We start from the raw sequence: 27,306 nt of genomic DNA on the forward strand, positions 1-27,306 counted from the left end.
CATTTTGGACCGGTATCGAGGGTCCAAGAAGGTGGAGAGCCAGAAGTCATCCCTCTGCCGTAGGTGACAATTCGGCTGTCACTACGCAAGCAAGTGGAGCATGCATCTGACTTTTTGTGCAAGTGACTCGGAGGGACTCCCTGCCTCCATCTCCACTGCATACTGCCACGGTGTGTCTGGGTCCTCTGCCTCGTCTTCCTCATCGCCTTGTAGCTCCTCTGGCTGCTCCTGCTCCTCCTGTTCTGTCAGCTGAGTAGAAAAACCACCCATTTCTCTACACATAGCCTGAGCTCCAATGTCCTCCTCCCCCTACTCACATTTCAGCCCCCACAGGGCTCATGTGTAGTGATGAGCAAGAGGTGCCATATTCGATTTTGCGATATTTCGCAGATATTCGATTAAATATTCGTCTTATATTCGTCGAAAACTATTTATTATTCTATTTATCGCGAATAATATGTGATAGTCGCGTATTGCTTTCCTAACTTGGCTAGGCTATATGTGTATTTCTATATATTCTTGTTTTAGAATATGATGAATATTCTAAAAAACAAAGTTATAGCAATATAGTGAATATTCGTAAAATACACATATAGACTGCAATTTAGTTACCGGTAATATAGTGCTATAATCTTTTTTATAGTATTTTTTTTTTCTCTTCTGAACTGAAAATTTACACTATAAAAAAAATACTATAGCACTATATTAGCTAAATTGCAGTCTATATGTGTATTTTACGAATATTCACTATATTGCTATAACTTAGTTTTTTAGAATATGACGAATATTCTAAAAAAAATAAGTTATAGCAATATAGGTAAAATATTCGTTATTTAGAATATTTTTCTTTTTTATTTTTCAGTCTGTACTGTTATTCCACTTTGGCATACTCCTCCCCGATGGGAACGCCTGTGGGATAGAATATACCATCGGATCTGAGTTTTCATGATCTCAGGGAAAACTCAGATCTGATGATATTTTCTAACCCACAGGCGTTCCCATGGTGACGGGGACGCTTGTCGGGGAGGAGTATGCGAACAACTGTACAGATTGGAAAGGCGAATATTCTAAATAGCAAATATATCAGCTATATTGCTATATATTTGTTTTTTAGAATATTCGTAATTTTTTTCCATATAAAAACATGATTTCTTCCTGCTTAAGTTGCTTGTGGACCAATGACTCATTGACCTACAAGAAAGAAGCAGGGAGGAATCATGTTTTCGGATGTTAAAAATTGACGAATATTCGATATAGCGAATATATAGCACTATATTAGAAAAATTCGCGAAATAGAGAAGTTGCGATATTCGAGATTAATATTCGCTATTTGAATATTCACGCTCAACACTTCTCCTGTGGCCATGAGATCTAGGTGCCACGTCTCCTGTCTCCGTTCCAGGAATGACGTTGTTCATCCCCTAGTCCTGGCGACTGACAAATAACGTGGCGTCCTCAAAGGACCTGAGCAAAAGGCAGGTGTCACGCATGAGCTGCCACTGGCTGACATCGAAGTTACACAGGGGAGTACTCCTATCCGCTTGCATCATCAAGATATCGTTGATAGCCTTTATATGTTCGTACAGTCGGTCCAACATATGGAGGGTGGAATTCCAACAGGTGGAAACGTTGCATATCAGCCTATGTTGGGGTACGCCGTTCTGCCACTGCAGAACAAGATGGATATGCTTTACGGTGTACGAGTGTCTGAAGTGCATGCAAAGTTTCCTGGCCATTTTTAGGATGTCTTGCAGAGGAGTGGAATAGCTTGACAACCAGATTGAACACATGTGCCATGCAGGGAGCATGGATCATCCTTCTTTGACGCAGCGCCGACACCATGTTCTTCCCGTTGTCGGTCACCATGGTTCCGATTTTCAATTGTTGCGGAGAATGACAGGATTAGATTTCTTGATGCATAACACTGAGAAGTTCCTCCCCTGTGTGACTCCGTTCGCCAAGGCAAACCAGGTGCAGAACAGCGTGACACCGCCTAGCCCTGCACATGTAATATGCTGGTGGGACACTGTGACTTGTCCCTGCAGAGGAGGCTGAGGACATGGTGGAGGATGAAGAGGCATAGGTGGACATTGTCGCTGGACCAATGGCGTGACAACAAGGAGGCTGAAGCGGCGTGACCTTGCCAAGTTTCTGTTGTGGCTGTGCAGGAACCACTTTCACCCAGTGGGCCGTAAAGGACATGTACTCTCCCTGACCGTAGATACAGCTCCACACGTCAGAGCTGCCGTGTACTTTGGCAGACACCAATAGGCTCAAGGACTGGCCCACCTACATGTTTGTGCAGGGCTGGTACTGCCTTTTTCAGAAAGAAATGACGGCTTGAGACTCTCCACCTTGGCTCGGCACAAGCCATCAGTTCTCTGAAAGGTGCAGAGTCCACCACTTGGAAAGGGAGGGACTGTAGCACCAGAAACTTGGCCATGAGCACGTTCAGCTTCTGTGCCGTTGGATGTGTGCAAGCATACTGTTGTCTCTTGGCAATTGCTTCGGTGATCGATTTCTGACAGAACGACTGACGAGTAGTAGGAGTATTATACTCCAGAGCTGCACTCACTATTCTGCTGGTGGAGTCACTGTGTACATACAGTTGAAACCAGAAGTTTACATACACTATATAAAAATACACATATGCATGTTTTTCTCAATATCTGACATGAAATCAGAATAAACCTTTCCTGTTTTTGGTCAATTAGGATTACCATAATTATTATTATTTGCCAAATGCCAGAATAATGAGAGAGAGAATGTTTTAAAGCATTTGTATTACTTTCTGCAAAGTCAAAAGTTTACATACATTTCATTAATGGTTGGTACCATTGCCCTTAAACTATATGACTTGGGTCAAACGTTTTGGATATCCTTCCACAAGCTTCTCACAATAGTTGGTCGTAATTTGGGACCATTCCTCCTGACAAAACTGGTGTAACTGAGCCATGTTTGTTGGTCGCCTTGCTCACACCTGCAAGGTTTTTCCTTTTTCCTCCAAACGTAGTGATGGTCATTATAGCCAAAAAGTTCAATTTTAGTTTCGTCAGACCACAGGACATGTCTCCAAAAATGTAGGTCTTTGTTCCTGTGTGCATTTGCAAACATTCATCTTTTGGAGTAATGGCTTCTTCCTGGCAGAGTGGCCTTTCAGCCCAAGTTGATACAGTCCTAGTTTCACGGTGGATATTGACACAATCTTACCAGCTTCCGCCATCATCTTCACAAGGTCTTTTGCTTTTGGATTGATATGCACATGTTGGACCATAGCACGTTCATTTCTGGGACACAGAACCCGTCTCTTTCCTGAGCGGTATGATGGCTGGACATTCCCATCTTGTTTGTACTTGTACGTATAATTGATTGTACAGATGAATGAGGCACCTTCAGGTATCTTGAAATTGCACCCAAGGTTGAGCCAGACTTGTGCAAGTCCACAATTCCCTTCCTGATAACTTGGCTTATTTCTTTAGACTTTCCCATGGTGCTACTCAAAGAAGCAGTGTGTTTCAGGTGTGCATTTAAATACATCCACAGGGGTGGCTCTAACCAACAAACCTAACAGAAGCTTCCAAACACATGACATCGTCATATGGGCAGTCCAGAATTGTTTAAAGGCATAGTAATCTTAGTGTATGTAAACTTTTGAAATTGCAGAAAGTAATAAAAATGCCTTAAAACATTTTCTCTCTCTCTCTCTCTCTCTCTCATTATTCTGGCATTTGGCAAATAATAATAATTATTATAGTGTATATAAACTTCTGCTTTCAGCTGTACATTAGATTACTTGTGTATTGGGTTTGTATATTTGATCTTTAAGACCCTTCCAGTGCTCTTGCTTTAAACTGTCCAGTTGTACTTGTCACTATTGCATGCTGGCCCTCTATTGGTAGTGCATTTGTTGGGACAGCCCTTGCATACGTCATCTCAGTCCTTGCATTTTTATTGGAGCATTAATACTGGTTTTGTTACTGGCTTAGATATAACCAGTAATATGAGGATCAGGTTTCATCCGACACTTTATTCTGTATAACTGATCTTCAAAATCAAAGTATTGAACATGTCTTATTTTTACCTCCTCTGACTGTTATCCTGCATTTCTTCATGTACTGTAGTTCATTGCTTATGATGTTCTAAGGGCAGGGTCAGTCATGTTCATACCTTGCACTTCTGGATAATGGGCCAATAGCACCACAATGAATTTTAGGGAGGCAGCTGTCGTCTCAGTTCCTGCTGCTAAAGTTGTTAAAACCATCGCAGGGAGACTGGTGTCACAGAAATCGGGATCCACCTCATTTTCCACCTGAGGAAGCAAAGAACATTCAGTCAGGAATGTGATTATTTTTAGAGATGAGCGAATCGAATCCCATGAAGTGGAATTTGATCCGAATTTCAGGATAAATTTGATTCTCCTCAAAGCTGAATTTCCTCGTGCTTCATGACAGTGAATCGATTTAACCTGAAATAGTGTAAAAAACCTCCATTTCCTCGTAAAGGCCAGCCAGCGTCCATCTTGATTAAAGATCTTGTCCGAAATCCCGTGAGTAGTGATGTATAACGTCACCACGCAAGGCGGTGTGATTACGTAATCTCGCGCCGCAAGAGAATTTGCTTCAGATCTTCAAGCAAGATCGCGGCGGCCGGCCCGTTGCGAGCAAATGGTAAGTTTAATTGAATTTTTTTTTATTGTTAATCTTACACGTTTTTACACTCAGATGCGGCAATCATGTATGAACACAGCATCTGACAGTAGCTCCCTGTCATTTCACCCACAATTTTTTTTTAAATCGTGCTTCATGACGAAGTAATTCATCACAAATCAAAAATTTTTGTAAAATTCTATGAATCAGCCGAATCAAACTTTTCAATTATTCGCTCATGTCTAATTAATTTACTGGAAATGTCTTCATTATAGTATAAGTGACAGATTAGATTCATTCTTCTTCAGGACCAGTGTCAGCACCAGGCAAATCTGGTCAGATACGAGGGTCCACTGCAGTAAAACCATCTGTGGTGAGCAGGGTAAACATGCTCTAAACTTGTCAAACTGAACACAGGGGAAAAAGAGAGCTTGTAGATTATAATCATTTTACAATAATGATTAGTGCCGACTTTTTGCTGGACCCTGGATATACACAGCGTTGGAATAAGCAGAGATCAACCAGCTACAGTGCCTTGCAAAAGTATTCACCCCCCCCCCCTTTTTCGTGTTTTGCTACATTACAGCCTTAAGTTCAATGTTTTGTTAATCTGAATTGTAAGTGATGATCAGAACACAATAGTCGAAGTTGGTGAAGTGAAATTAGAAAAAATATATAAATAACACTATTATATAGAAATAGAAAACAGAAAATTGCCATGTGCGTATGTATTCACCCTCTTTGTTAGGAAGCCCATAAAAAGCTCTGGTACAACCAATTGCCTTCAGAAGTCATATAATTAGTGACATGATGTCACCTGTGTGCAATCTAAGTGTCACACGATCTGTCATTACATATACACACCAGAGGCTGCAACACCTAAGCAAGAGTCATCACTAACCAAACACTGCCATGAAGACCAAGGAGCTCTCCAAACAAGTAAGGGACAATGTTGTTGAGAAGTACAAGTCAGGGTTAGATTATAAAAAATATCCAAATCTTTGATGATCCCCAGGAGCACCATCAAATCGATCATAACCAAATGGAAAGAACATGGCATAACAGCAAGCCTGCCAAGAGAGGGCCGCCCAGCAAAACTCACGGACCGGGCAAGGATGGCATTAATCAGAGAGGCAGCACAGAGACCTAAGGTAACCCTGGAGGAGCTTCAGAGTTCCACAGCAAAGACTGGAGGATCTGTACATAGGACGACAATAAGCCACACTCTCCGTAGAGTTGGGCTTTATGGCAGAGTGGCCAGAAGAAAGCCATTACTTTCAACAACAAAACAAAAAGGCGCGTTGTGAGTTTGCGAAATGTATGGAGGAAGGTGCTCCGGTCTGATGAGACTAAAATTGAACTTTTCGGCCATCAAAGAAAACTCTATGTCTGGCGCAAACCCAACACATCACATAAAGAACACCATCCCCACAGTGAGACATGGTGGTGGCAGCATCATGCTGGGGGGATGGGACTGTGAAACTGGTCAGAGCTGAGGGAAAGATGGATGGTGCTAAATACAGGGTGAATCTTGAGCAGAACCTGCCCCACTCTGTGCGAGATCTGAGGCTAGGATGGAGGTTCACCTTCCAGCAGGACAATGACCCCAAACACACTGCTAAAGCAACACTTGATTGGTTTAAGGGGAAACATGTAAATGTGTTGGAACGGCCGAGTCACAGCCCAGATCTCAATCCAATAGAAAATCTGTGAGCAGACTTAAAGATTGCTGTTCACAAGCGCAAACATCCGACCTGAAGGAGCTGGAGCCGTTCTGCAAGGAGGAACGGGCACAAATCCCAGTGGTAAGATGTGGCAAGCTCATAGAGACTTATCCAAAGCGACCTGGAGCTGTGATTACCGCAAAAGGTGGCTCTACAAAGTATTGACTTTAGGGGGGTGAATAGTTATGCACATTGAATTTCTGTTATTTTGTCCTATTTGTTGTTTGCGTAACAATAAAAAAAAAAAAAACATCTTCAAAGTTGTCGGCATGTTCCGTAAATTAAATGATGCAAATCTTTAAACAATCCATGTTACTTCCAGGTTGTGAGGCACCAAAACACGAAAAAAGTCAAGGGGCGTGAATACTTTTGCAAGGCACTGTACATTCCATCACTCTTTGTCTTCTCACTTGTGGGGACCATGGACATGTCAATACTGGCACCAAAATGTTGTAGTTATTTTGTAGTACACCCAGGTCTGGGAAACTACACACACTACAAGTATAAGGCGATTGCTGAAGAAAGCCCACATTTCTGAATGCTGTCCTCAACATTTTTGTGCATCTACTAAATTACAGATAGGGCAAGCTGTATCTTTGCTTACATGGTGCGCTACCATGTTAGCCTAACATTCCTACACGTAGTGTGGCCACGCACTGAATTTGTGTTGGAAAGACAGTGTTAAGCAAACTGCGCATGAAGGTTTGTCTTGCCAAATGAACTTTTATAATGTGATGAACGTTTGTTTAACGAATGCTATATCTGTTGTATGTATTGAATTGCTGGATAGGCCTCTGCTGGATCTGTAGATGATTCATTATTCCATTCATGAGCTTTTGCTGTTCCTTCTATACAAGAAATGGACTAGCCAGTGCCACACCATCTCAAAGCAAAAACCCCTGGCCCCGTCATTTGAGGACACCCAGATTCTGGAGGAAATTGCAGCAAAATGTGGTGCAATTTGGTATTTTTAGGCTCACAGGAATTATCTGCTCCTAGCTAGAGTTGAGCGAACACCTGGATGTTCGGGTTCGAGAAGTTCGGCCGAACATCCCGGAAATGTTCGGGTTCGGGATCCGAACCCGATCCGAACTTCGTCCCGAACCCGAACCCCATTGAAGTCAATGGGGACCCGAACTTTTCGGCACTAAAAAGGCTGTAAAACAGCCCAGGAAAGAGCTAGAGGGCTGCAAAAGGCAGCAACATGTAGGTAAATCCCCTGCAAACAAATGTGGATAGGGAAATGAATTAAATTAAAAATTAAATAAATAAAAATTAACCAAAATCAATTGGAGAGAGGTTCCATAGCAGAGAATCTGGCTTCCCGTCACCCACCACTGGAACAGTCCATTCTCAGATATTTAGGCCCCGGCACCCAGGCAGAGGAGAGAGGTCCCGTAACAGAGAATCTGTCTTCATGTCAGCAGAGAATTAGTCTGCATGTCATAGCAGAGAATGAGGCTTCACGTCAGCCACCACTGCAACAGTCCATTGGCATATATTTAGGCCCAGCACCCAGGCAGAGGAGGGAGGTCCCGTAACAGAGAATCTGTCTTCATGTCAGCAGAGAATTAGTCTGCATGTCATAGCAGAGAATGAGGCTTCACGTCAGCCACCACTGCAACAGTCCATTGGCATATATTTAGGCCCAGCACACACACAGGCAGAGGAGAGAGGTCCCGTAACAGAGAATCTGGCTTCATGTCAGCAGAGAATCAGTCTGCATGTCATAGCAGAGAATGAGGCTTCACGTCAGCCACCACTGCAACAGTCCATTGGCATATATTTAGGCCCAGCACACACACAGGCAGAGGAGAGAGGTCCCGTAACAGAGGATCTGGCTTCATGTCAGCAGAGAATCAGTCTGCATGTCATAGCAGAGAATCAGGCTTCACGTCAGCCACCACTGCAACAGTCCATTGTCATAAATTTAGGCCCAGCACCCAGGCAGAGGAGAGAGGTCCCGTAACAGACAATCTGGCTTCATGTCAGCAGAGAATTAGTCTGCATGTCATAGCAGAGAATGAGGCTTCACGTCACCCACCACTGCAACAGTCCATTGGCATATATTTAGGCCTAGCACACAGGCAGAGCAGAGAGGTCCCGTAACAGACAATCTGGCTTCATGACAGCAGAGAATCAGTCTGCATGTCATAGCAGAGAATGAGGCTTCACGTCACCCACCACTGCAACAGTCCATTGGCATATATTTAGGCCTAGCACACAGGCAGAGCAGAGAGGTCCCGTAACAGACAATCTGGCTTCATGACAGCAGAGAATCAGTCTGCATGTCATAGCAGAGAATGAGGCTTCACGTCACCCACCACTGCAACAGACCATTGGCATATATTTAGGCCTAGCACACAGGCAGAGCAGAGAGGTCCCGTAACAGACGATCTGGCTTCATGTCAGCAGAGAATCAGTCTGCATGTCATAGCAGAGAATGAGGCTTCACGTCAGCCACCACTGCAACAGTCCATTGGCATATATTTAGGCCCAGCACCCAGGCAGAGGAGGGAGGTCCCGTAACAGAGAATCTGTCTTCATGTCAGCAGAGAATTAGTCTGCATGTCATAGCAGAGAATGAGGCTTCACGTCAGCCACCACTGCAACAGTCCATTGGCATATATTTAGGCCCAGCACACACACAGGCAGAGGAGAGAGGTCCCGTAACAGACAATCTGGCTTCATGTCAGCAGAGAATTAGTCTGCATGTCATAGCAGAGAATGAGGCTTCACGTCACCCACCACTGCAACAGTCCATTGGCATATATTTAGGCCCAGCACCCAGGCAGAGGAGGGAGGTCCCGTAACAGAGAATCTGTCTTCATGTCAGCAGAGAATTAGTCTGCATGTCATAGCAGAGAATGAGGCTTCACGTCACCCACCACTGCAACAGTCCATTGGCATATATTTAGGCCTAGCACACAGGCAGAGCAGAGAGGTCCCGTAACAGACAATCTGGCTTCATGACAGCAGAGAATCAGTCTGCATGTCATAGCAGAGAATGAGGCTTCACGTCACCCACCACTGCAACAGTCCATTGGCATATATTTAGGCCTAGCACACAGGCAGAGCAGAGAGGTCCCGTAACAGACGATCTGGCTTCATGTCAGCAGAGAATCAGTCTGCATGTCATAGCAGAGAATGAGGCTTCACGTCAGCCACCACTGCAACAGTCCATTGGCATATATTTAGGCCCAGCACCCAGGCAGAGGAGGGAGGTCCCGTAACAGAGAATCTGTCTTCATGTCAGCAGAGAATTAGTCTGCATGTCATAGCAGAGAATGAGGCTTCACGTCAGCCACCACTGCAACAGTCCATTGGCATATATTTAGGCCCAGCACACACACAGGCAGAGGAGAGAGGTCCCGTAACAGAGAATCTGTCTTCATGTCAGCAGAGAATTAGTCTGCATGTCATAGCAGAGAATGAGGCTTCACGTCACCCACCACTGCAACAGTCCATTGGCATATATTTAGGCCCAGCACCCAGGCAGAGGAGGGAGGTCCCGTAACAGAGAATCTGTCTTCATGTCAGCAGAGAATTAGTCTGCATGTCATAGCAGAGAATGAGGCTTCACGTCAGCCACCACTGCAACAGTCCATTGGCATATATTTAGGCCCAGCACCCAGGCAGAGGAGGGAGGTCCCGTAACAGAGAATCTGTCTTCATGTCAGCAGAGAATTAGTCTGCATGTCATAGCAGAGAATGAGGCTTCACGTCACCCACCACTGCAACAGTCCATTGGCATATATTTAGGCCCAGCACCCAGGCAGAGGAGGGAGGTCCCGTAACAGAGAATCTGTCTTTATGTCAGCAGAGAATTAGTCTGCATGTCATAGCAGAGAATCAGGCTTCACGTCAGCCACCACTGCAACAGTCCATTGGCATATATTTAGGCCCAGCACACACACAGGCAGAGGAGAGAGGTCCCGTAACAGAGGATCTGACTTCATGTCAGCAGAGAATCAGTCTGCATGTCATAGCAGAGAATCAGGCTTCACGTCAGCCACCACTGCAACAGTCCATTGGCATATATTTAGGCCTAGCACACAGGCAGAGGAGAGAGGTCCCGTAACAGACAATCTGGCTTCATGTCAGCAGAGAATCAGTCTGCATGTCATAGCAGAGAATGAGGCTTCACGTCAGCCACCACTGCAACAGTCCATTGTCATAAATTTAGGCCCAGCACCCAGGCAGAGGAGGGAGGACCCGTAACAGACAATCTGGCTTCATGTCAGCAGAGAATTAGTCTGCATGTCATAGCAGAGAATCAGGCTTCATGTCAGCCACCACTGCAACAGTCCATTGGCATATATTTAGGCCTAGCACACAGGCAGAGGAGAGGTTCATTCAACTTTGGGTAGCATCGCAATATAATGGTAAAATGAAAATAAAAATAGGATTGAATGAGGAAGTGCCCTGGAGTCCAATAATATATGGTTATGGGGAGGTAGTTAATGTCTAATCTGGACAAGGGACGGACAGGTCCTGTGGGATCCATGCCATGGACTGTCCATTTTTATGAACGTCAGCTTGTCCACATTGGCTGTAGACAGGCGGCTGCGTTTGTCTGTAATGACGCCCCCTGCCGTGCTGAATACACGTTCAGACAAAACGCTGGCTGCCGGGCAGGCCAGCACCTCCAAGGCATAAAAGGCTAGCTCTGGCCACGTGGACAATTTAGAGACCCAGAAGTTGAATGGGGCCGAACCATCAGTCAGTACGTGGAGGGGTGTGCACACGTACTGTTCCACCATGTTAGTGAAATGTTGCCTCCTGCTAACACGTTGCGTATCAGGTGGTGGTGCAGTTAGCTGTGGCGTGTTGACAAAAGTTTTCCACATCTCTGCCATGCTAACCCTGCCCTCAGAGGAGCTGGCCGTGACACAGCTGCCTTGGCGACCTCTTGCTCCTCCTCTGCCTTGGCCTTGGGCTTCCACTTGTTCCCCTGTGACATTTGGGAATGCTCTCAGTAGCGCGTCTACCAACGTGCGCTTGTACTCGCGCATCTTCCTATCACGCTCCAGTGCAGGAAGTAAGGTGGGCACATTGTCTTTGTAGCGTGGATCCAGCAGGGTGGCAACCCAGTAGTCCGCACAGGTTAAAATGTGGGCAACTCTGCTGTCGTTGCGCAGGCACTGCAGCATGTAGTCGCTCATGTGTGCCAGGCTGCCCAGGGATAAGGACAAGCTGTCCTCTGTGGGAGGCGTATCGTCATCGTCCTGCCTTTCCCCCCAGCCACGCACCAGTGATGGACCCGAGCTGCGTTGGGTGCCACCCCGCTGTGACCATGCTTCATCCTCATCCTCCTCCACCTCCTCCTCATCCTCGTCCTCCTCGTCCTCCAGTAGTGGGCCCTGGCTGGCCACATTTGTACCTGGCCTCTGCTGTTGCCAAAAACCTCCCTCTGAGTCACTTCGAAGAGACTGGCCTGAAAGTGCTAAAAATGACCCCTCTTCCTCCTCCTCCTCCTCCTCCTCCTGGGCCACCTCCTCTTCCATCATCGCCCTAAGTGTTTTCTCAAGGAGACATAGAAGTGGTATTGTAACGCTGATAACGGTGTCATCGCCACTGGCCATGTTGGTGGAGTACTCGAAACAGCGCAACAGGGCACACAGGTCTCGCATGGAGGCCCAGTCATTGGTGGTGAAGTGGTGCTGTTCTGTAGTGCGACTGACCCGTGCGTGCTGCAGCTGAAACTCCACTATGGCCTGCTGCTGCTCGCACAGTCTGTCCAGCATGTGCAAGGTGGAGTTCCACCTGGTGGGCACGTCGCATATGAGGCGGTGAGCGGGAAGGCCGAAGTTACGCTGTAGCGCAGACAGGCGAGCAGCAGCAGGATGTGAACGCCGGAAGCGCGAACAGACGGCCCGCACTTTATGCAGCAGCTCTGACATGTCGGGGTAGTTGTGAATGAACTTCTGCACCACCAAATTCAGCACATGCGCCAAGCAAGGGATGTGCGTCAAATTGGCTAGTCCCAGAGCTGCAACGAGATTTCGCCCATTATCACACACCACCAGGCCGGGCTTGAGGCTCACCGGCAGCAACCACTCGTCGGTCTGTTGTTCTATACCCCGCCACAACTCCTGTGCGGTGTGGGGCCTGTCCCCCAAACATATGAGTTTCAGAATGGCCTGCTGACGTTTACCCCGGGCTGTGCTGAAGTTGGTGGTGAAGGTGTGTGGCTGACTGGATGAGCAGGTGGAAGAAGAGGAGGAGGAAGCCGAGAAGGAGGAGGTGGCAACAGGAGGCAAAGAATGTTGCCCTGCGATCCTTGGCGGCGGAAGGACGTGCGCCAAACAGCTCTCCGCCTGGGGCCCAGCTGCCACTACATTTACCCAGTGTGCAGTTAGGGAGATATAGCGTCCCTGGCCGTGCTTACTGGTCCACGTATCTGTGGTTAGGTGGACCTTGCCACAGATGGCGTTGCGCAGTGCACACTTGATTTTATCGGATACTTGGTTGTGCAGGGAAGGCACGGCTCTCTTGGAGAAGTAGTGCCGGCTGGGAACAACATACTGTGGGACAGCAAGCGACATGAGCTGTTTGAAGCTGTCTGTGTCCACCAGCCTAAATGACAGCATTTCATAGGCCAGTAGTTTAGAAATGCTGGCATTCAGGGCCAGGGATCGAGGGTGGCTAGGTGGGAATTTACGCTTTCTATCAAATGTTTGTGAGATGGAGAGCTGAACGCTGGCGTGTGACATGGTTGAGACGCTTGGTGACGGAGGTGGTGGTGGTGGTGTTGGTGGTACATCCCCTGTTTGCTGGGCGGCAGGTGCCAACGTTCCTCCAGAGGCGGAGGAAGAGGCCGAGGCGGCAGCAGCAGAATAGGCCGAGGCGGCAGCAGCAGAAGAGGTAGCAGGGGGAGCCTGAGTGACTTCCTTGGTTTTAAGGTGTTTACTCCACTGCAGTTCATGCTTTGCATGCAGGTGCCTGGTCATGCAGGTTGTGCTCAGGTTCAGAACGTTAATGCCTCGCTTCAGGCTCTGATGGCACAGCGTGCAAACCACTCGGGTCTTGTCGTCAGCACATTGTTTGAAGAAGTGCCATGCCAGGGAACTCCTTGAAGCTGCCTTTGGGGTGCTCGGTCCCAGATGGCGGCGGTCAGTAGCAGGCGGAGTCTCTTGGCGGCGGGTGTTCTGCTTTTGCCCACTGCTCCCTCTTTTGCTACGCTGTTGGCTCGGTCTCACCACTGCCTCTTCCTCCGAACTGTGAAAGTCAGTGGCACGACCTTCATTCCATGTGGGGTCTAGGACCTCATCGTCCCCTGCATCGTCTTCCACCCAGTCTTGATCCCTGACCTCCTGTTCAGTCTGCACACTGCAGAAAGACGCAGCAGTTGGCACCTGTGTTTCGTCATCATCAGAGACATGCTGAGGTGGTATTCCCATGTCCTCATCATCAGGAAACATAAGTGGTTGTGCGTCAGTGCATTCTATGTCTTTCACCGCTGGGGAAGGGCTAGGTGGATGCCCTTGGGAAACCCTGCCAGCGGAGTCTTCAAACAGCATAAGAGACTGCTGCATAACTTGAGGCTGAGACAGTTTCCCTGGTATGCATGGGGGTGATGTGACAGACTGATGGGGTTGGTTTTCAGGCGCCATCTGTGCGCTTTCTGCAGAAGACTGGGTGGGAGATAATGTGAACGTGCTGGATCCACTGTCGGCCACCCAATTGACTAATGCCTGTACCTGCTCAGGCCTTACCATCCTTAGAACGGCATTGGGCCCCACCATATATCGCTGTAAATTCTGGCGGCTACTGGGACCTGAGGTAGTTGGTACACTAGGACGTGTGGATGTGGCAGAACGGCCACGTCCTCTCCCAGCACCAGAGGGTCCACTAACACCACCACGACCATGTCCACGTCCGCGTCCCTTACTAGATGTTTTTCTCATTGTTATGGTTCACCACAACAACAAATATATTATTTGGCCCAATGTATTGTATTCAAATTCAGCGGGATATAAATTTGAGGCCTAGTATTTAGGCGCTGGGTGACCGGTATGGATTTAGTGACAGAATTAGACTTGGAAATGCACAGAAGCGTGTGTGTGAAGTTATTCTGAATGACCCTATGTGCACCTTCAATATGATCTACCCTTTTAGGGATAGATTTCAAATAGCTCTGATATAGCAGAAACGACTAAATTATGAAATTGCTAAATTGGGAATTGTATTTCAACCCAGAACAAAAAATGTGCTTTGACGGACACTAAATAACTTTCCCAGCCACAACAGGACAGCGGTAACGAGAGATTTAGCGGGATATAAATTTGAGGCCTAGTATTTAGGCGCTGGGTGACAGGTATGGGTTTAGTGACAGAATTAGATTTGGAAATGCACAGTAGCGGGTGTGTGAAGTTATTCTGAATGACCCTATGTGCACCTTGAATATTATATACCCTTTTAGGGATAGATTTCAAATAGCTCTGATATAGCAGAAACCACTAAATTATGAAATTGCTAAATTGGGAATTGTATTTCAACCCAGAACAAGAAATGTGCTTGAACGGACACTAAATAACTCGCCCAGCTACAGCACTAGGGACAGATTTAGCTGGATATAAATTTGAGGCCTAGTATTTAGGCGCTGGGTGACCGGTATGGATTTAGTGACAGAATTAGACTTGGAAATGCACAGAAGCGTGTGTGTGAAGTTATTCTGAATGACCCTATGTGCACCTTGAATATTATATACCCTTTTAGGGATAGATTTCAAATAGCTCTGATATAGCAGAAACCACTAAATTATGAAATTGCTAAATTGGGAATTGTATTTCAACCCAGAACAAGAAATGTGCTTGAACGGACACTAAATAACTCGCCCAGCTACAGCACTAGGGACAGATTTAGCTGGATATAAATTTGAGGCCTAGTATTTAGGCGCTGGGTGACCGGTATGGATTTAGTGACAGAATTAGACTTGGAAATGCACAGAAGCGGGTGTGTGTGAAGTTATTCTGAATGACCCAATGTGCACCTTGAATATTATATACCCTTTTAGGGATAGATTTCAAATAGCTCTGATATAGCAGAAACCACTAAATTATGAAATTGCTAAATTGGGAATTGTATTTCAACCCAGAACAAAAAATGTGCTTTGACGGACACTAAATAACTTTCCCAGCCACAACAGGACAGCGTTAACGAGAGATTTAGCAGGATATAAATTTGAGGCCTAGTATTTAGGCGCTGGGTGACAGGTATGGGTTTAGTGACAGAATTAGACTTGGAAATACACAGTAGCGGGTGTGTGTGAAGTTATTCTGAATGACCCAATGTGCACCTTGAATATTATATACCCTTTTAGGGATAGATTTCAAATAGCTCTGATATAGCAGAAACCACTAAATTATGAAATTGTTAAATTGGGAATTGTATTTAAACCCAGAACAAAAAATGTGCTTTGACGGACACTAAATAACTTTCCCAGCCACAACAGGACAGCGTTAACGAGAGATTTAGCAGGATATAAATTTGAGGCCTAGTATTTAGGCGCTGGGTGACAGGTATGGGTTTAGTGACAGAATTAGACTTAGAAATACACAGTAGCGGGTGTGTGTGAAGTTATTCTGAATGACCCAATGTGCACCTTGAATATTATATACCCTTTTAGGGATAGATTTCAAATAGCTCTGATATAGCAGAAACCACTAAATTATGAAATTGCTAAATTGGGAATTGTATTTCAACCCAGAACAAGAAATGTGCTTGAACGGACACTAAATAACTCGCCCAGCTACAGCACTAAGGACAGATTTAGCGGGATATAAATTTGAGACCTAGTATTTAGGCGCTGGGTGACAGGTATGGGTTTAGTGCCAGAATTAGACTTGGAAATACACAGTAGCGGGTGTGTGTGAAGTTATTCTGAATGACCCAATGTGCACCTTGAATATTATATACCCTTTTAGGGATAGATTTCAAATAGCTCTGATATAGCAGAAACCACTAAATTATGAAATTGCTAAATTGGGAATTGTATTTCAACCCAGAACAAGAAATGTGCTTGAACGGACACTAAATAACTCGCCCAGCTACAGCACTAGGGACAGATTTAGCTGGATATAAATTTGAGGCCTAGTATTTAGGCGCTGGGTGACCGGTATGGATTTAGTGACAGAATTAGACTTGGAAATGCACAGAAGCGTGTGTGTGAAGTTATTCTGAATGACCCTATGTGCACCTTGAATATTATATACCCTTTTAGGGATAGATTTCAAATAGCTCTGATATAGCAGAAACCACTAAATTATGAAATTGCTAAATTGGGAATTGTATTTCAACCCAGAACAAGAAATGTGCTTGAACGGACACTAAATAACTCGCCCAGCTACAGCACTAAGGACAGATTTAGCGGGATATAAATTTGAGGCCTAGTATTTAGGCGCTGGGTGACAGGTATGGGTTTAGTGCCAGAATTAGACTTGGAAATACACAGTAGCGGGTGTGTGTGAAGTTATTCTGAATGACCCAATGTGCACCTTGAATATTATATACCCTTTTAGGGATAGATTTCAAATAGCTCTGATATAGCAGAAACCACTAAATTATGAAATTGCTAAATTGGGAATTGTATTTCAACCCAGAACAAGAAATGTGCTTGAACGGACACTAAATAACTCGCCCAGCTACAGCACTAAGGACAGATTTAGCGGGATATAAATTTGAGGCCTAGTATTTAGGCGCTGGGTGACAGGTATGGGTTTAGTGCCAGAATTAGACTTGGAAATACACAGTAGCGGGTGTGTGTGAAGTTATTCTGAATGACCCAATGTGCACCTTGAATATTATATACCCTTTTAGGGATAGATTTCAAATAGCTCTGATATAGCAGAAACCACTAAATTATGAAATTGCTAAATTGGGAATTGTATTTCAACCCAGAACAAGAAATGTGCTTGAACGGACACTAAATAACTCGCCCAGCTACAGCACTAGGGACAGATTTAGCTGGATATAAATTTGAGGCCTAGTATTTAGGCGCTGCGTGACAGGTATGGGTTTAGTGACAGAATTAGACTTGGAAATACACAGTAGCGGGTGTGTGTGAAGTTATTCTGAATGACCCAATGTGCACCTTGAATATTATATACCCTTTTAGGGATAGATTTCAAATAGCTCTGATATAGCAGAAACCACTAAATTATGAAATTGCTAAATTGGGAATTGTATTTCAACCCAGAACAAGAAATGTGCTTGAACGGACACTAAATAACTCGCCCAGCTACAGCACTAGGGACAGATTTAGCTGGATATAAATTTGAGGCCTAGTATTTAGGCGCTGGGTGACCGGTATGGATTTAGTGACAGAATTAGACTGGGATATGGCCAAAAAATAAACAGACTATTGCTGGTTAAATGCACTTGGTGTGACAGCTTCACCCTGATGTAGGCTTTAGCCAAAAAACAACCACACCATTGAGGGTTAAATGCACTTGGTGACAGGCGCAGCTTGCCCCTGATTTAGTATATGGCCAAAAAATGAACAGACTATTGCTGGTTAAATGCACTTGGTGTGACAGCTTCACCCTGATGTAGGCTTTAGCCAAAAAACAACCACACCATTGAGGGTTAAATGCACTTGGTGACAGGCGCAGCTTGCCCCTGATTTTGTATATGGCCAAAAAATGAACAGACTATTGCTGGTTAAATGCACTTGGTGTGACAGCTTCACCCTGATGTAGGCTTTAGCCAAAAAACAACCACACCATTGAGGGTTAAATGCACTTGGTCGCAGCTTGTGCTGGCGCACCACAAGACACAAAATGGCCGCCGATCACCCCAGAAAAATGTGACTGACAAACGGTCTGTGCAGCCTAAAAACAGTGAGCAATTGAGGATCAGCAGCTCAATGATCCACAGCTGCAGATCGATCAGTTAATCAAGTCCTTTGGAGGAGTTAATCTGCCTAATCTCGCCCTACTGTCGCAGCCGCAACCTCTCCCTACGCTAATCAGAGCAGAGTGACGGGCGGCGCTATGTGACTCCAGCTTAAATAGAGGCTGGGTCACATGGTGCTCTGGCCAATCACAGCCATGCCAATAGTAGGCATGGCTGTGATGGCCTCTTGGGGCAAGTAGTATGACGCTTGTTGATTGGCTGCTTTGCAGCCTTTCAAAAAGCGCCAAGAAAGCGTCACAAAAGCGCGAAGAAAGCGACGAACACCGAACCCGAACCCGGACTTTTACGAAAATGTCCGGGTTCGGGTCCGTGTCACGGACACCCCAAAATTCGGTACGAACCCGAACTATACAGTTCGAGTTCGCTCATCCCTACTCCTAGCCCAATAAGTAGGTGGGGCTTGCAGAAAAGGGTGTGGCTTCATAGGGAAAGGGTGAGATCCAAGAGCTGACATTTAGTGCCAAAATTGCTCCACAACTCTGGTTTAAAATTATGTCTCAAATTAAGCCAACTAATAGTTGATATACAGTTAGACAAGTTCAGCCTAAGCAAAAATTGAGGTATATGTCTTCTCAGCTTATGTCTTCTCAGCAGACCCTCATGAATCCTCTTACCTCCTTTATCTTCAGAAGGAAATAGTCTATGAAATCCTTTGGCGACTCTGGATTCAAATTTTCTTTGTGATGCTTTACAGATTCTGCCACGAATCTCAAAATATATTCAGTATTTTGAAATACTTTTTTTCTGATGTATGGGATATTCAGAAGAATTGGGAGAGAATTGCAGACCTGTAGAGAGAGTCCATAAGTAAAGATAAACATGACAATTAATGAAAAGAATAGGCCGTCCAAGAGAGCAAGAAGAATACATTAAACCTTTGTAGGTGTAAGTCTTTGTAGGTAGCGAGCAGGCAGTGAGGTCACTGGACACTGTTTCCTCTAAGTCTTTGTAGTGAGGGAGGCAGTGAGGTCACTGGTCAATGACTACCTACAAAGACTTAGAGGGAACAGTGTCCAGTCACCTCACTGCTCGCTCACTACCTACAGAGACTTAGAGGGAGCAATGTCCAGAGACCTCACTGCTCTGCTCACTACTTACAAAGACTTAGAGGGAGCAATGTCCAGAGACCTCACTGCTCTGCTCACTACCTACAAAGACTTAGAGGGTTCAGTCTAAGCCTTTGTAGGTAGTGAGTGGGCACTGAGGTCCCTGGGCACTGTTCTCTCCGAGTCTTTTTAGGTAGTTAGCAGAGCAGTGATGTCACTAGACACTGTTTTCTCTATGTCTTTGTAGGTAGTGAACAGGTAGTGCAGTCACTGGATTCTGTTCTTTCTAAGCCTTTGTAGGTAATGAGAGAGGCAGTGATGTCACTGGACACTTTTTCCTCTAAATACATGCACTAGTTTCTAATGGAGAGTGCAGTTTTAGTCAATGGAGGCCACTGACGGGAATAGGGCACATGAGCTTCCATCAATGTTCATTTGGGGACTGGAGGTCCTGGCAGTAAAAAAGAGTGAATGCTTTATACAACAATCTCCAACTGCCTTATGTGCTACTGTTTTACCAGCAGAAATAAACTTATTTAACTAAAGAGTGCAATTGTGTCCACCCTTACCATACATTACCAAATTTGGTTAAAATGGTTGGCCAGGAATTTGCTATTGATTGTCTATCCTCAGAGTAGGCTGTCAGTATCTGATCAGCTAGGGTCTGGCACCCCACACACCCACAATCAGCTTTTTCGGGATAGCTTTTGCACCAGAAGTTGGCGCCTGAATTACACAGCTTCATCCAATAGGTAATGGACAGAACTGGTTACTGTACCATTGCTCCCATATAAGTTAATGGCAACCTGGTCAGTCTACTACACAGTGGTCAGCTGTCTACAGAAGTTCAGATGTCGATCTCTGCTGCCAGAGCTACTCTGAAACAGCTGACGACGAAGGTGCTAGTTGTCACATTCCCGCTTAGTTGTCACATTCCCGCTGAATAGTTATTTATGGCCTATTCCTCGGACATACCATCAATAGTAAAATCCTGGACTACACTTTTAGAGTGGTTATCTGATTCTAGGTTAGACCTATAGATATGGCCGATCAGCGGTGGTGATGACACTCAACTGTTCCCCGCCACTGGATTTGGCCTCTGTGGCTGTGAGATTGGCTGCAGCAGTCATGTGTCACCCCATTTACAGATGTTGAAATCAGCGCAGAGGGGAGTAGAAGTTCAGCTCTATGAGCCACATAGACCAAATTCAGCTGCACGGGTGACCACTGGGTGGCTATACATAGTCACCTATAGAACAGATATTTTGTGACACAATAATGCAAAATCATGTTTATAAAGTTGGTCATCTTGTGCCACAAGTATCATGACGTGTCTAGCCAGCAGCTAAGGCAATGTTCCTGAAAGGTCTGGAGCAGATTGTAACGTGACCCATAAAATTATGACAGACAACCGTGCTTAGTGGAGAAACAAATCCTCTAATGTGTTTGGTGATGGAAAAGAGAAGATCATGCAGCTGCTTGTCCTTGTAATCAAAGTGCAGCCCAAACATCATTCCACCCATTGTGTTTCCCACAGCGCAGGACAGGGCCATTGTCGGGTTGAACACTTTCCCTGCAGAAAGAGAAAGAGAAAGTCATACTGTGACCTCCAGCCACAGAGTCACCATCAGCCTCTGCTGCAGATCAGGCACATACATATTATTAGTGTTGAGTAAATCAAAGTCAAACTAATTGAATTCAATCCGAATTTCAGGAAAACTTTAATTCGCAACAAATACGAATTTCCTCTCGCTTTGCTGTAAATTTTTTTATTATTTTCCCCTAAAATAGTGGCTACATGTGTTACAAAGTGAAAGTAAGAAGTCCGGGTAGAAGATATGACCCATAATCCCCCCGCTTCCCCACCGGGCAGCACGGTGGCTCAGTGGATTGCACTGGTGCCTTGCAGCACTGGGGTCGAATCCAACCAAGGACAACATCTGCATGGAGTTTGTATGTTCTCCCCGTGTTTGCGCGGGTTTCCTCCAGGTACTCCGATTTTCTCCCACACTAGACATACTGATAGGGAACTTAGATTGTGAGCCCCATTTGGGACAGAGTGATGCTAATGTCTGTAAGTGCTATATAAGTGCATAAAATAAATATATAATGCTGTGCAGCCAGCCAATCTGCAAATAGCCATTCCCTGTGATGTTACAGCCCTATAAAAAGCATAACCTCGCCCGCTCTCAGCCATTTTACAGTGAACTGAGCATAGTGAAAGGTGTGCCAAATGCTTGGTCCAGAACTTGGCTAGGCCAAAGCTTTAAATGTATAATCTTGGATAGGTACAGTGTTGGGACAGTGCAGGGGGATCGTAGGGAGAGTTTTCAGACACTGTAGGGAGAGCATAGGGAGACTGCAGGGACAGTGCAGGCTCTAAGTAATTGCACTGTGCATCTTGTTTTACTGCTGCACCTTTCATTCTTAATCTGTCCTGTTTTCCACAGACTGACTGTGCATCAGACTTAGGGGGTCATTTATTAAGACCAGTGTTTTAGACACCAGTCTTAATAAGAAATATAAAGTAGCAGGACGCACAGGGCTACTAGTCACTAACCAGGGTGCTCACAGACCAGTAGTCTCACCCTACTACTCAATACAACAAGATATAAATATACAAAAAGACTGGGCACACCTGAAGAAATTTGGACACTACATTTAATGAATAGTTACAAAATAATAGAATTATAGACATGTGACTTGAAAGGGTGATACATTGAATCAATTCCAATAACACAATATACAGGGAGTGCAGAATTATTAGGCAAATGAGTATTTTGACCACATCATCCTCTTTATGCATGTTGTCTTACTCCAAGCTGTATAGGCTCGAAAGCCTACTACCAATTAAGCATATTAGGTGATGTGCATCTCTGTAATGAGAAGGGGTGTGGTCTAATGACATCAACACCCTATATCAGGTGTGCATAATTATTAGGCAACTTCCTTTCCTTTGGCAAAATGGGTCAAAAGAAGGACTTGACAGGCTCAGAAGATCATCGAACAATCAAGCGTTTCATTCAAAATAGTCAACAGGGTCGCAAGAAGCGTGTGGAAAAACCAAGGCGCAAAATAACTGCCCATGAACTGAGAAAAGTCAAGCGTGCAGCTGCCAAGATGCCACTTGCCACCAGTTTGGCCATATTTCAGAGCTGCAACATCACTGGAGTGCCCAAAAGCACAAGGTGTGCAATACTCAGACACATGGCCAAGGTAAGAAAGGCTGAAAGACGACCACCACTGAACAAGACACACAAGCTGAAACGTCAAGACTGGGCCAAGAAATATCTCAAGACTGATTTTTCTAAGGTTTTATGGACTGATGAAATGAGAGTGAGTCTTGATGGGCCAGATGGATGGGCCCGTGGCTGGATTGGTTAAGAGCAGAGAGCTCCAGTCCGACTCAGACGCCAGCAAGGTGGAGGTGGAGTACTGGTTTGGGCTGGTATCATCAAAGATGAGCTTGTGGGGTCGTTTTGAGTTGAGGATGGAGTCAAGCTCAACTCCCAGTCCTACTGCCAGTTTCTGGAAGACACCTTCTTCAAGCAGTGGTACAGGAAGAAGTCTGCATCCTTCAAGAAAAACATGATTTTCATGCAGGACAATGCTGCATCACACGCGTCCAAGTACTCCACATCGTGGCTGGCAAGAAAGGGTATAAAAGAAGAAAATCGAATGACATGGCCTCCTTGTTCCCCTGATCTGAACCCCATTGAGAACTTGTGGTCCATCATCAAATGTGAGATTTACAAGGAGGGAAAACAGTACACCTCTCTGAACAGTGTCTGGGAGGCTGTGGTTGCTGCTGCACGCAATGTTGATGGTGAACAGATCAAAACACTGACAGAATCCATGGATGGCAGGCTTTTGAGTGTCCTTGCAAAGAAAGGTGGCTATATTGGTCACTGATTTGTTTTTGTTTTGTTTTTGAATGTCAGAAATGTATATTTGTGAATGTTGAGATGTTATATTGGTTTCACTGGTAAAAATTAATAATTGAAATGGGTATATATTTGTTTTTTGTTAAGTTGCCTAATAATTATGTACAGTAATAGTCACCTGCACACACAGATATCCCCCTAAAATAGCTAAAACTAAAAACAAACTAAAAACTACTTCCAAAAATATTCAGCTTTAATATTAATGAGTTTTTTGGGTTTATTGAGAACATGGTTGTTGTTCAATAATAAAATTAATCCTCAAAAATACAACTTGCCTAATAATTCTGCACTCCCTGTATATATATATCGTAGGTATACCCCCAGGGATACACAGTGGGCAGGGTATATATACCATATAAATTAATAAACCTCCTGTCAATCGATTCCAATAAAACAATATATATATCGTGGGTGTACCACCAGAGGTACACAATGTGCAGGGTATAAATAGCTAAATTAATAAACCTCCTGTAAATGACTTTGGTTAAAACATCACATAAAATACAATAAATATAGCAGCATCAATTGTAGCAGCATCAATATTACACCACAGTGTTAGATAGCAGCATATAGCAAATGTCTCCTCTATTGTTGGTCGCAACAGAAATGTATCAATGTAAGTACCTAGTTGCAACAAAGGAGTAATATCGAAGCGGTGAAATAAGTCACTAGATATTTCTCTGGAATATGTCTATTCCAATAATCATATATAGAGTTCAACACGTTCTCTAATATTGCAAGTGTGGGATGTACAGCCTATACGGTCGGTCAGTGCCGGCACAGCAGGTGCGTCTGAAAAAGCAGTACTCAGACTGGATGCAGCGGCGTCCCGCTAGAGGTGAGTATTTGTGTTTGTGATCACAGTCCTATTGAAACAGTCTTAGCGGTTTCAGAGGTACTCTGCTGTCCTATGGACTCTGAAGTTATCTGCCGTCCGGTGGACTCTGATGGGATACTTTCCCTTTTCTCTTTCCAGGATCCACTTTAGCCGCGTCAGTGAACTGCTCCACATAGGCCGTTCGTTCCAATCCAGGCCTCGGCTTTCCGTCACTTTCTCCCGAGGACCAAACTGTAAGTGGCTCGGCAGATATCCTTCATTAACTGTTTCTGGTGCACTTGCGTTCAGGTGGGGGGTCTGACCAAAAGCAAAGTACAAAGGTATATTACATTGCAAGTGCTATGCTAATAACTTTCTGGATCCATGGTCGCTGTTATGGCACCCAACAGGTGAGTTTTAGTGTTAGGACCCTTCTTATAGAGGTCGCCTTGACGCCGGCAGAAGGGCTCAAATGATTTTGTACAAAATGTATTTGCCAAGCATCTCTAAGTTATTAGCATAGCACTTGCAATGTAATATACCTTTGTACTTTGCTTTTGGTTTGCAGAGTGCTGTTGCACTATGTGTTTGTCAGATATCTCCAGCCACAAGCAACGTGCACCTGCACATTGGGATGTGCTGACCCCTCCCCCTTTTTTGTTCCCTTCCTCAGTGGTAATCGGACCCCCCGAGAACCATCTCTTTTATAGGAAAATAGTGTTTGCTGCAAAACCCGGAATAGATCCATTCTGGAAGTCATCTGGATATTTAGTTAGCATAAGTATTTACTTCATTCCACTATACTGTATAGATGAACAAATATACCGTGTCATCAATACTGCTGCTCCATCAGACTAGCCTTCCTTTCCTTCCTAGCCTTCTGCACAATCTGAATTTCGCAACTGCTCATCAAATAAAAACACACTCTCTTAATCCAGCGGTATCGGTGCGTTTTTAGTTCCTTTTCTTGCTGCTGAGTCCTAACTTTAAACATTTTTCAGTATAATTCTGCAATGTATAACACTATCTAATATAAATCTATAGTATAAGTCACATTATGTTAAAATTAGGGCACATTATATTAAAAATTAAAAATTAAAATTAAAAAAAGGTTTATAATAAAATTGTTATTGTAGTGGCAAAATAAACTAAAAAATCACACAATACGAATGCCACTGGTAGGGTAAAAAATAGTATATATATATATGAGTATCATATGTTTATATTCGCTCCAATAGTGTTTCATTCAGTCAAACATAGGTAGGGTCGCCAATTAATGTGCTGGGGACACTCCCTAGTCTGATTATCTGTCCCGGCACTATATTTGGTCCAAGTTTTGTATATGTTGCAGGGAACCGCAACTGTCACCTGAACACTGTCAGTGCGATTGTGCTGCGATTGCTTTATAGTTTAAAATCACTTAAAAGGTCCCTTAAGATCAATGAGGTATATATTACAATCTATTGTACATTCCATTTAAAACATGTGAAAAATATCTAAAAATATATTAAAAATATACCAGTAAGTAACTGGATCGGTATAACTAAAATAAATATATACTGATAAAATTATCTAGTTCTTACTGCTATATCCCCGATCCTACTAGGGACTTAATCCAAGGTGGTTTGAAAGCTAAGTGGTGCAATAAAATGTAAAAAATGTATAAATATGAAAAATATGTAAAATATAATGGGAAATGTAGATCTTCATTTAAACAAGTGTTCTCATTAGGGCTTCTTGTAAATTGCGTCTTTAGATGCGATGAAGGTCCACCGTCCGGGGGGAAGCCCGCCGAGCGAACAAACTACACTCGGCGGGGTTCACCCCCGACGGGAGACCCCCAACCCCATCCTACAGGAACCCAAATAATTTATACTCCGCTTTTAGTCCTCCCAGAATCATAGTTTCCATCTCAAAAATCCTTTGTGTTTCTAGCCTGGACATTTTACTAATGTGATTCCCCCCTCTCCAACTCCTGGGTACCTAATCAATGGCAGCAAATTTTATACCCAATGGATCACTATTGTGGACAATTTTAAAATGCTTTGAAAGTGAGTGGGTTTCCACCCCTTTCTTAATAGCAATGTGCTCTGCAAGACGTTTTTTAAAGGTTCTTTTGGTTCGGCCAATATATTGCCGCTTGCAGGGGCATTCTAAAATATAAATCACATTCTCCGAGGAGCAAGTTAAAAAAAAAATTATATTATGTTTAAACCCATTAATTGTAGAAATTACTTCTTTAGTTTGTTTAGTGAATGAGGTCACTTTGCAGTTTGCGCACTGCCCACATCTGAAAAAAAAACATTAAAATTAATCCATTTTTGAACCGACATGTTGTTTCCTATATCCTCCTTAACAGTTGGTGCTATTTTGTTACCCAAATTGTGTGCCTTGGTAAACACAATTAGGGGTTTAAGGGGGATGGTTGTTCCCACCACCTTGTCTTTTTTTATTATGTCCCAATATTTATATAAAATGCTTTTTACTTTCTTGTGGGCACTACTGTAGGGTAATATCATTTTTAATTGGTTTTCCTTTGATTGAGTACTTTTATTATCTTTTTCTATGAAGACATTTTTTCTCTCCATCTTCCTTACTTTATTAAGGGCAAGGTTTAGAACCTCTTCAGGATGTTTTTTATTCAAAAATTGTTCTTTCATCCCGTCTGCCTCCAATTCAAATTGATCTGGTGCATTCGTATTGTGTGATTTTTTAGTTTATTTTGGCACTACAATACCAATTTTATAATATATTCATTTAATTATAATAAAAGCCTTTTTTTATTTATTTTTTTATTTTTAATATAATGTGCCCTAATTTTAACATAATGTGACTTATACTATAGATTTATATTAGATAGTGTTATAGATTGCAGAATTATACTGAAAAATGTTTAAAGTTAGGACTCAGCAGCAAGAAAAGGAACTAAAAACGCACCGATACCGCTGGATTAAGAGAGTGCGTTTTTATTTGATGAGCAGTTACGAAATTCTGATTGTGCAGAAGGCTAGGAAGGAAAGGAAGGCTAGTCTGATGGAGCAGCAGTATTGATGACACAGGATATTTGTTCATCTATGCAGTATAGTGGAATGAAATAAATACTTATGCTAACTAAATATCCAGATGACTTCCGGAATGGGATCCATTCCGGGTTTTGCAGCAAACACTATTTTCCTATAAAAGAGATGGTACTCGGGGGGTCCGATTACC

General features: G+C 44.1%; 1 protein-coding gene across 1 annotated transcript in view; it reads right to left on the bottom strand.

Annotated features, from left to right (window-relative positions):
• The window catches only part of LOC122939587 (cytochrome P450 2C29-like), a 91,678-nt gene that overhangs the window by 29,394 nt on the left and 34,978 nt on the right, over nt 1-27,306 (bottom strand). Inside the window, exons 4-6 of the mRNA XM_044295695.1 lie at nt 20,748-20,908; nt 18,904-19,077; nt 4,168-4,309 (exon numbers count right to left, since the gene is read on the bottom strand). Of these exons, the coding sequence (XP_044151630.1) occupies nt 4,168-4,309; nt 18,904-19,077; nt 20,748-20,908 (477 nt within the window). The remainder of the gene's footprint in view (nt 1-4,167; nt 4,310-18,903; nt 19,078-20,747; nt 20,909-27,306) is intronic.

This window comes from Bufo gargarizans, chromosome 5 (genome assembly GCF_014858855.1).
Source record: "Bufo gargarizans isolate SCDJY-AF-19 chromosome 5, ASM1485885v1, whole genome shotgun sequence".
Taxonomy (NCBI): domain Eukaryota; kingdom Metazoa; phylum Chordata; class Amphibia; order Anura; family Bufonidae; genus Bufo; species Bufo gargarizans.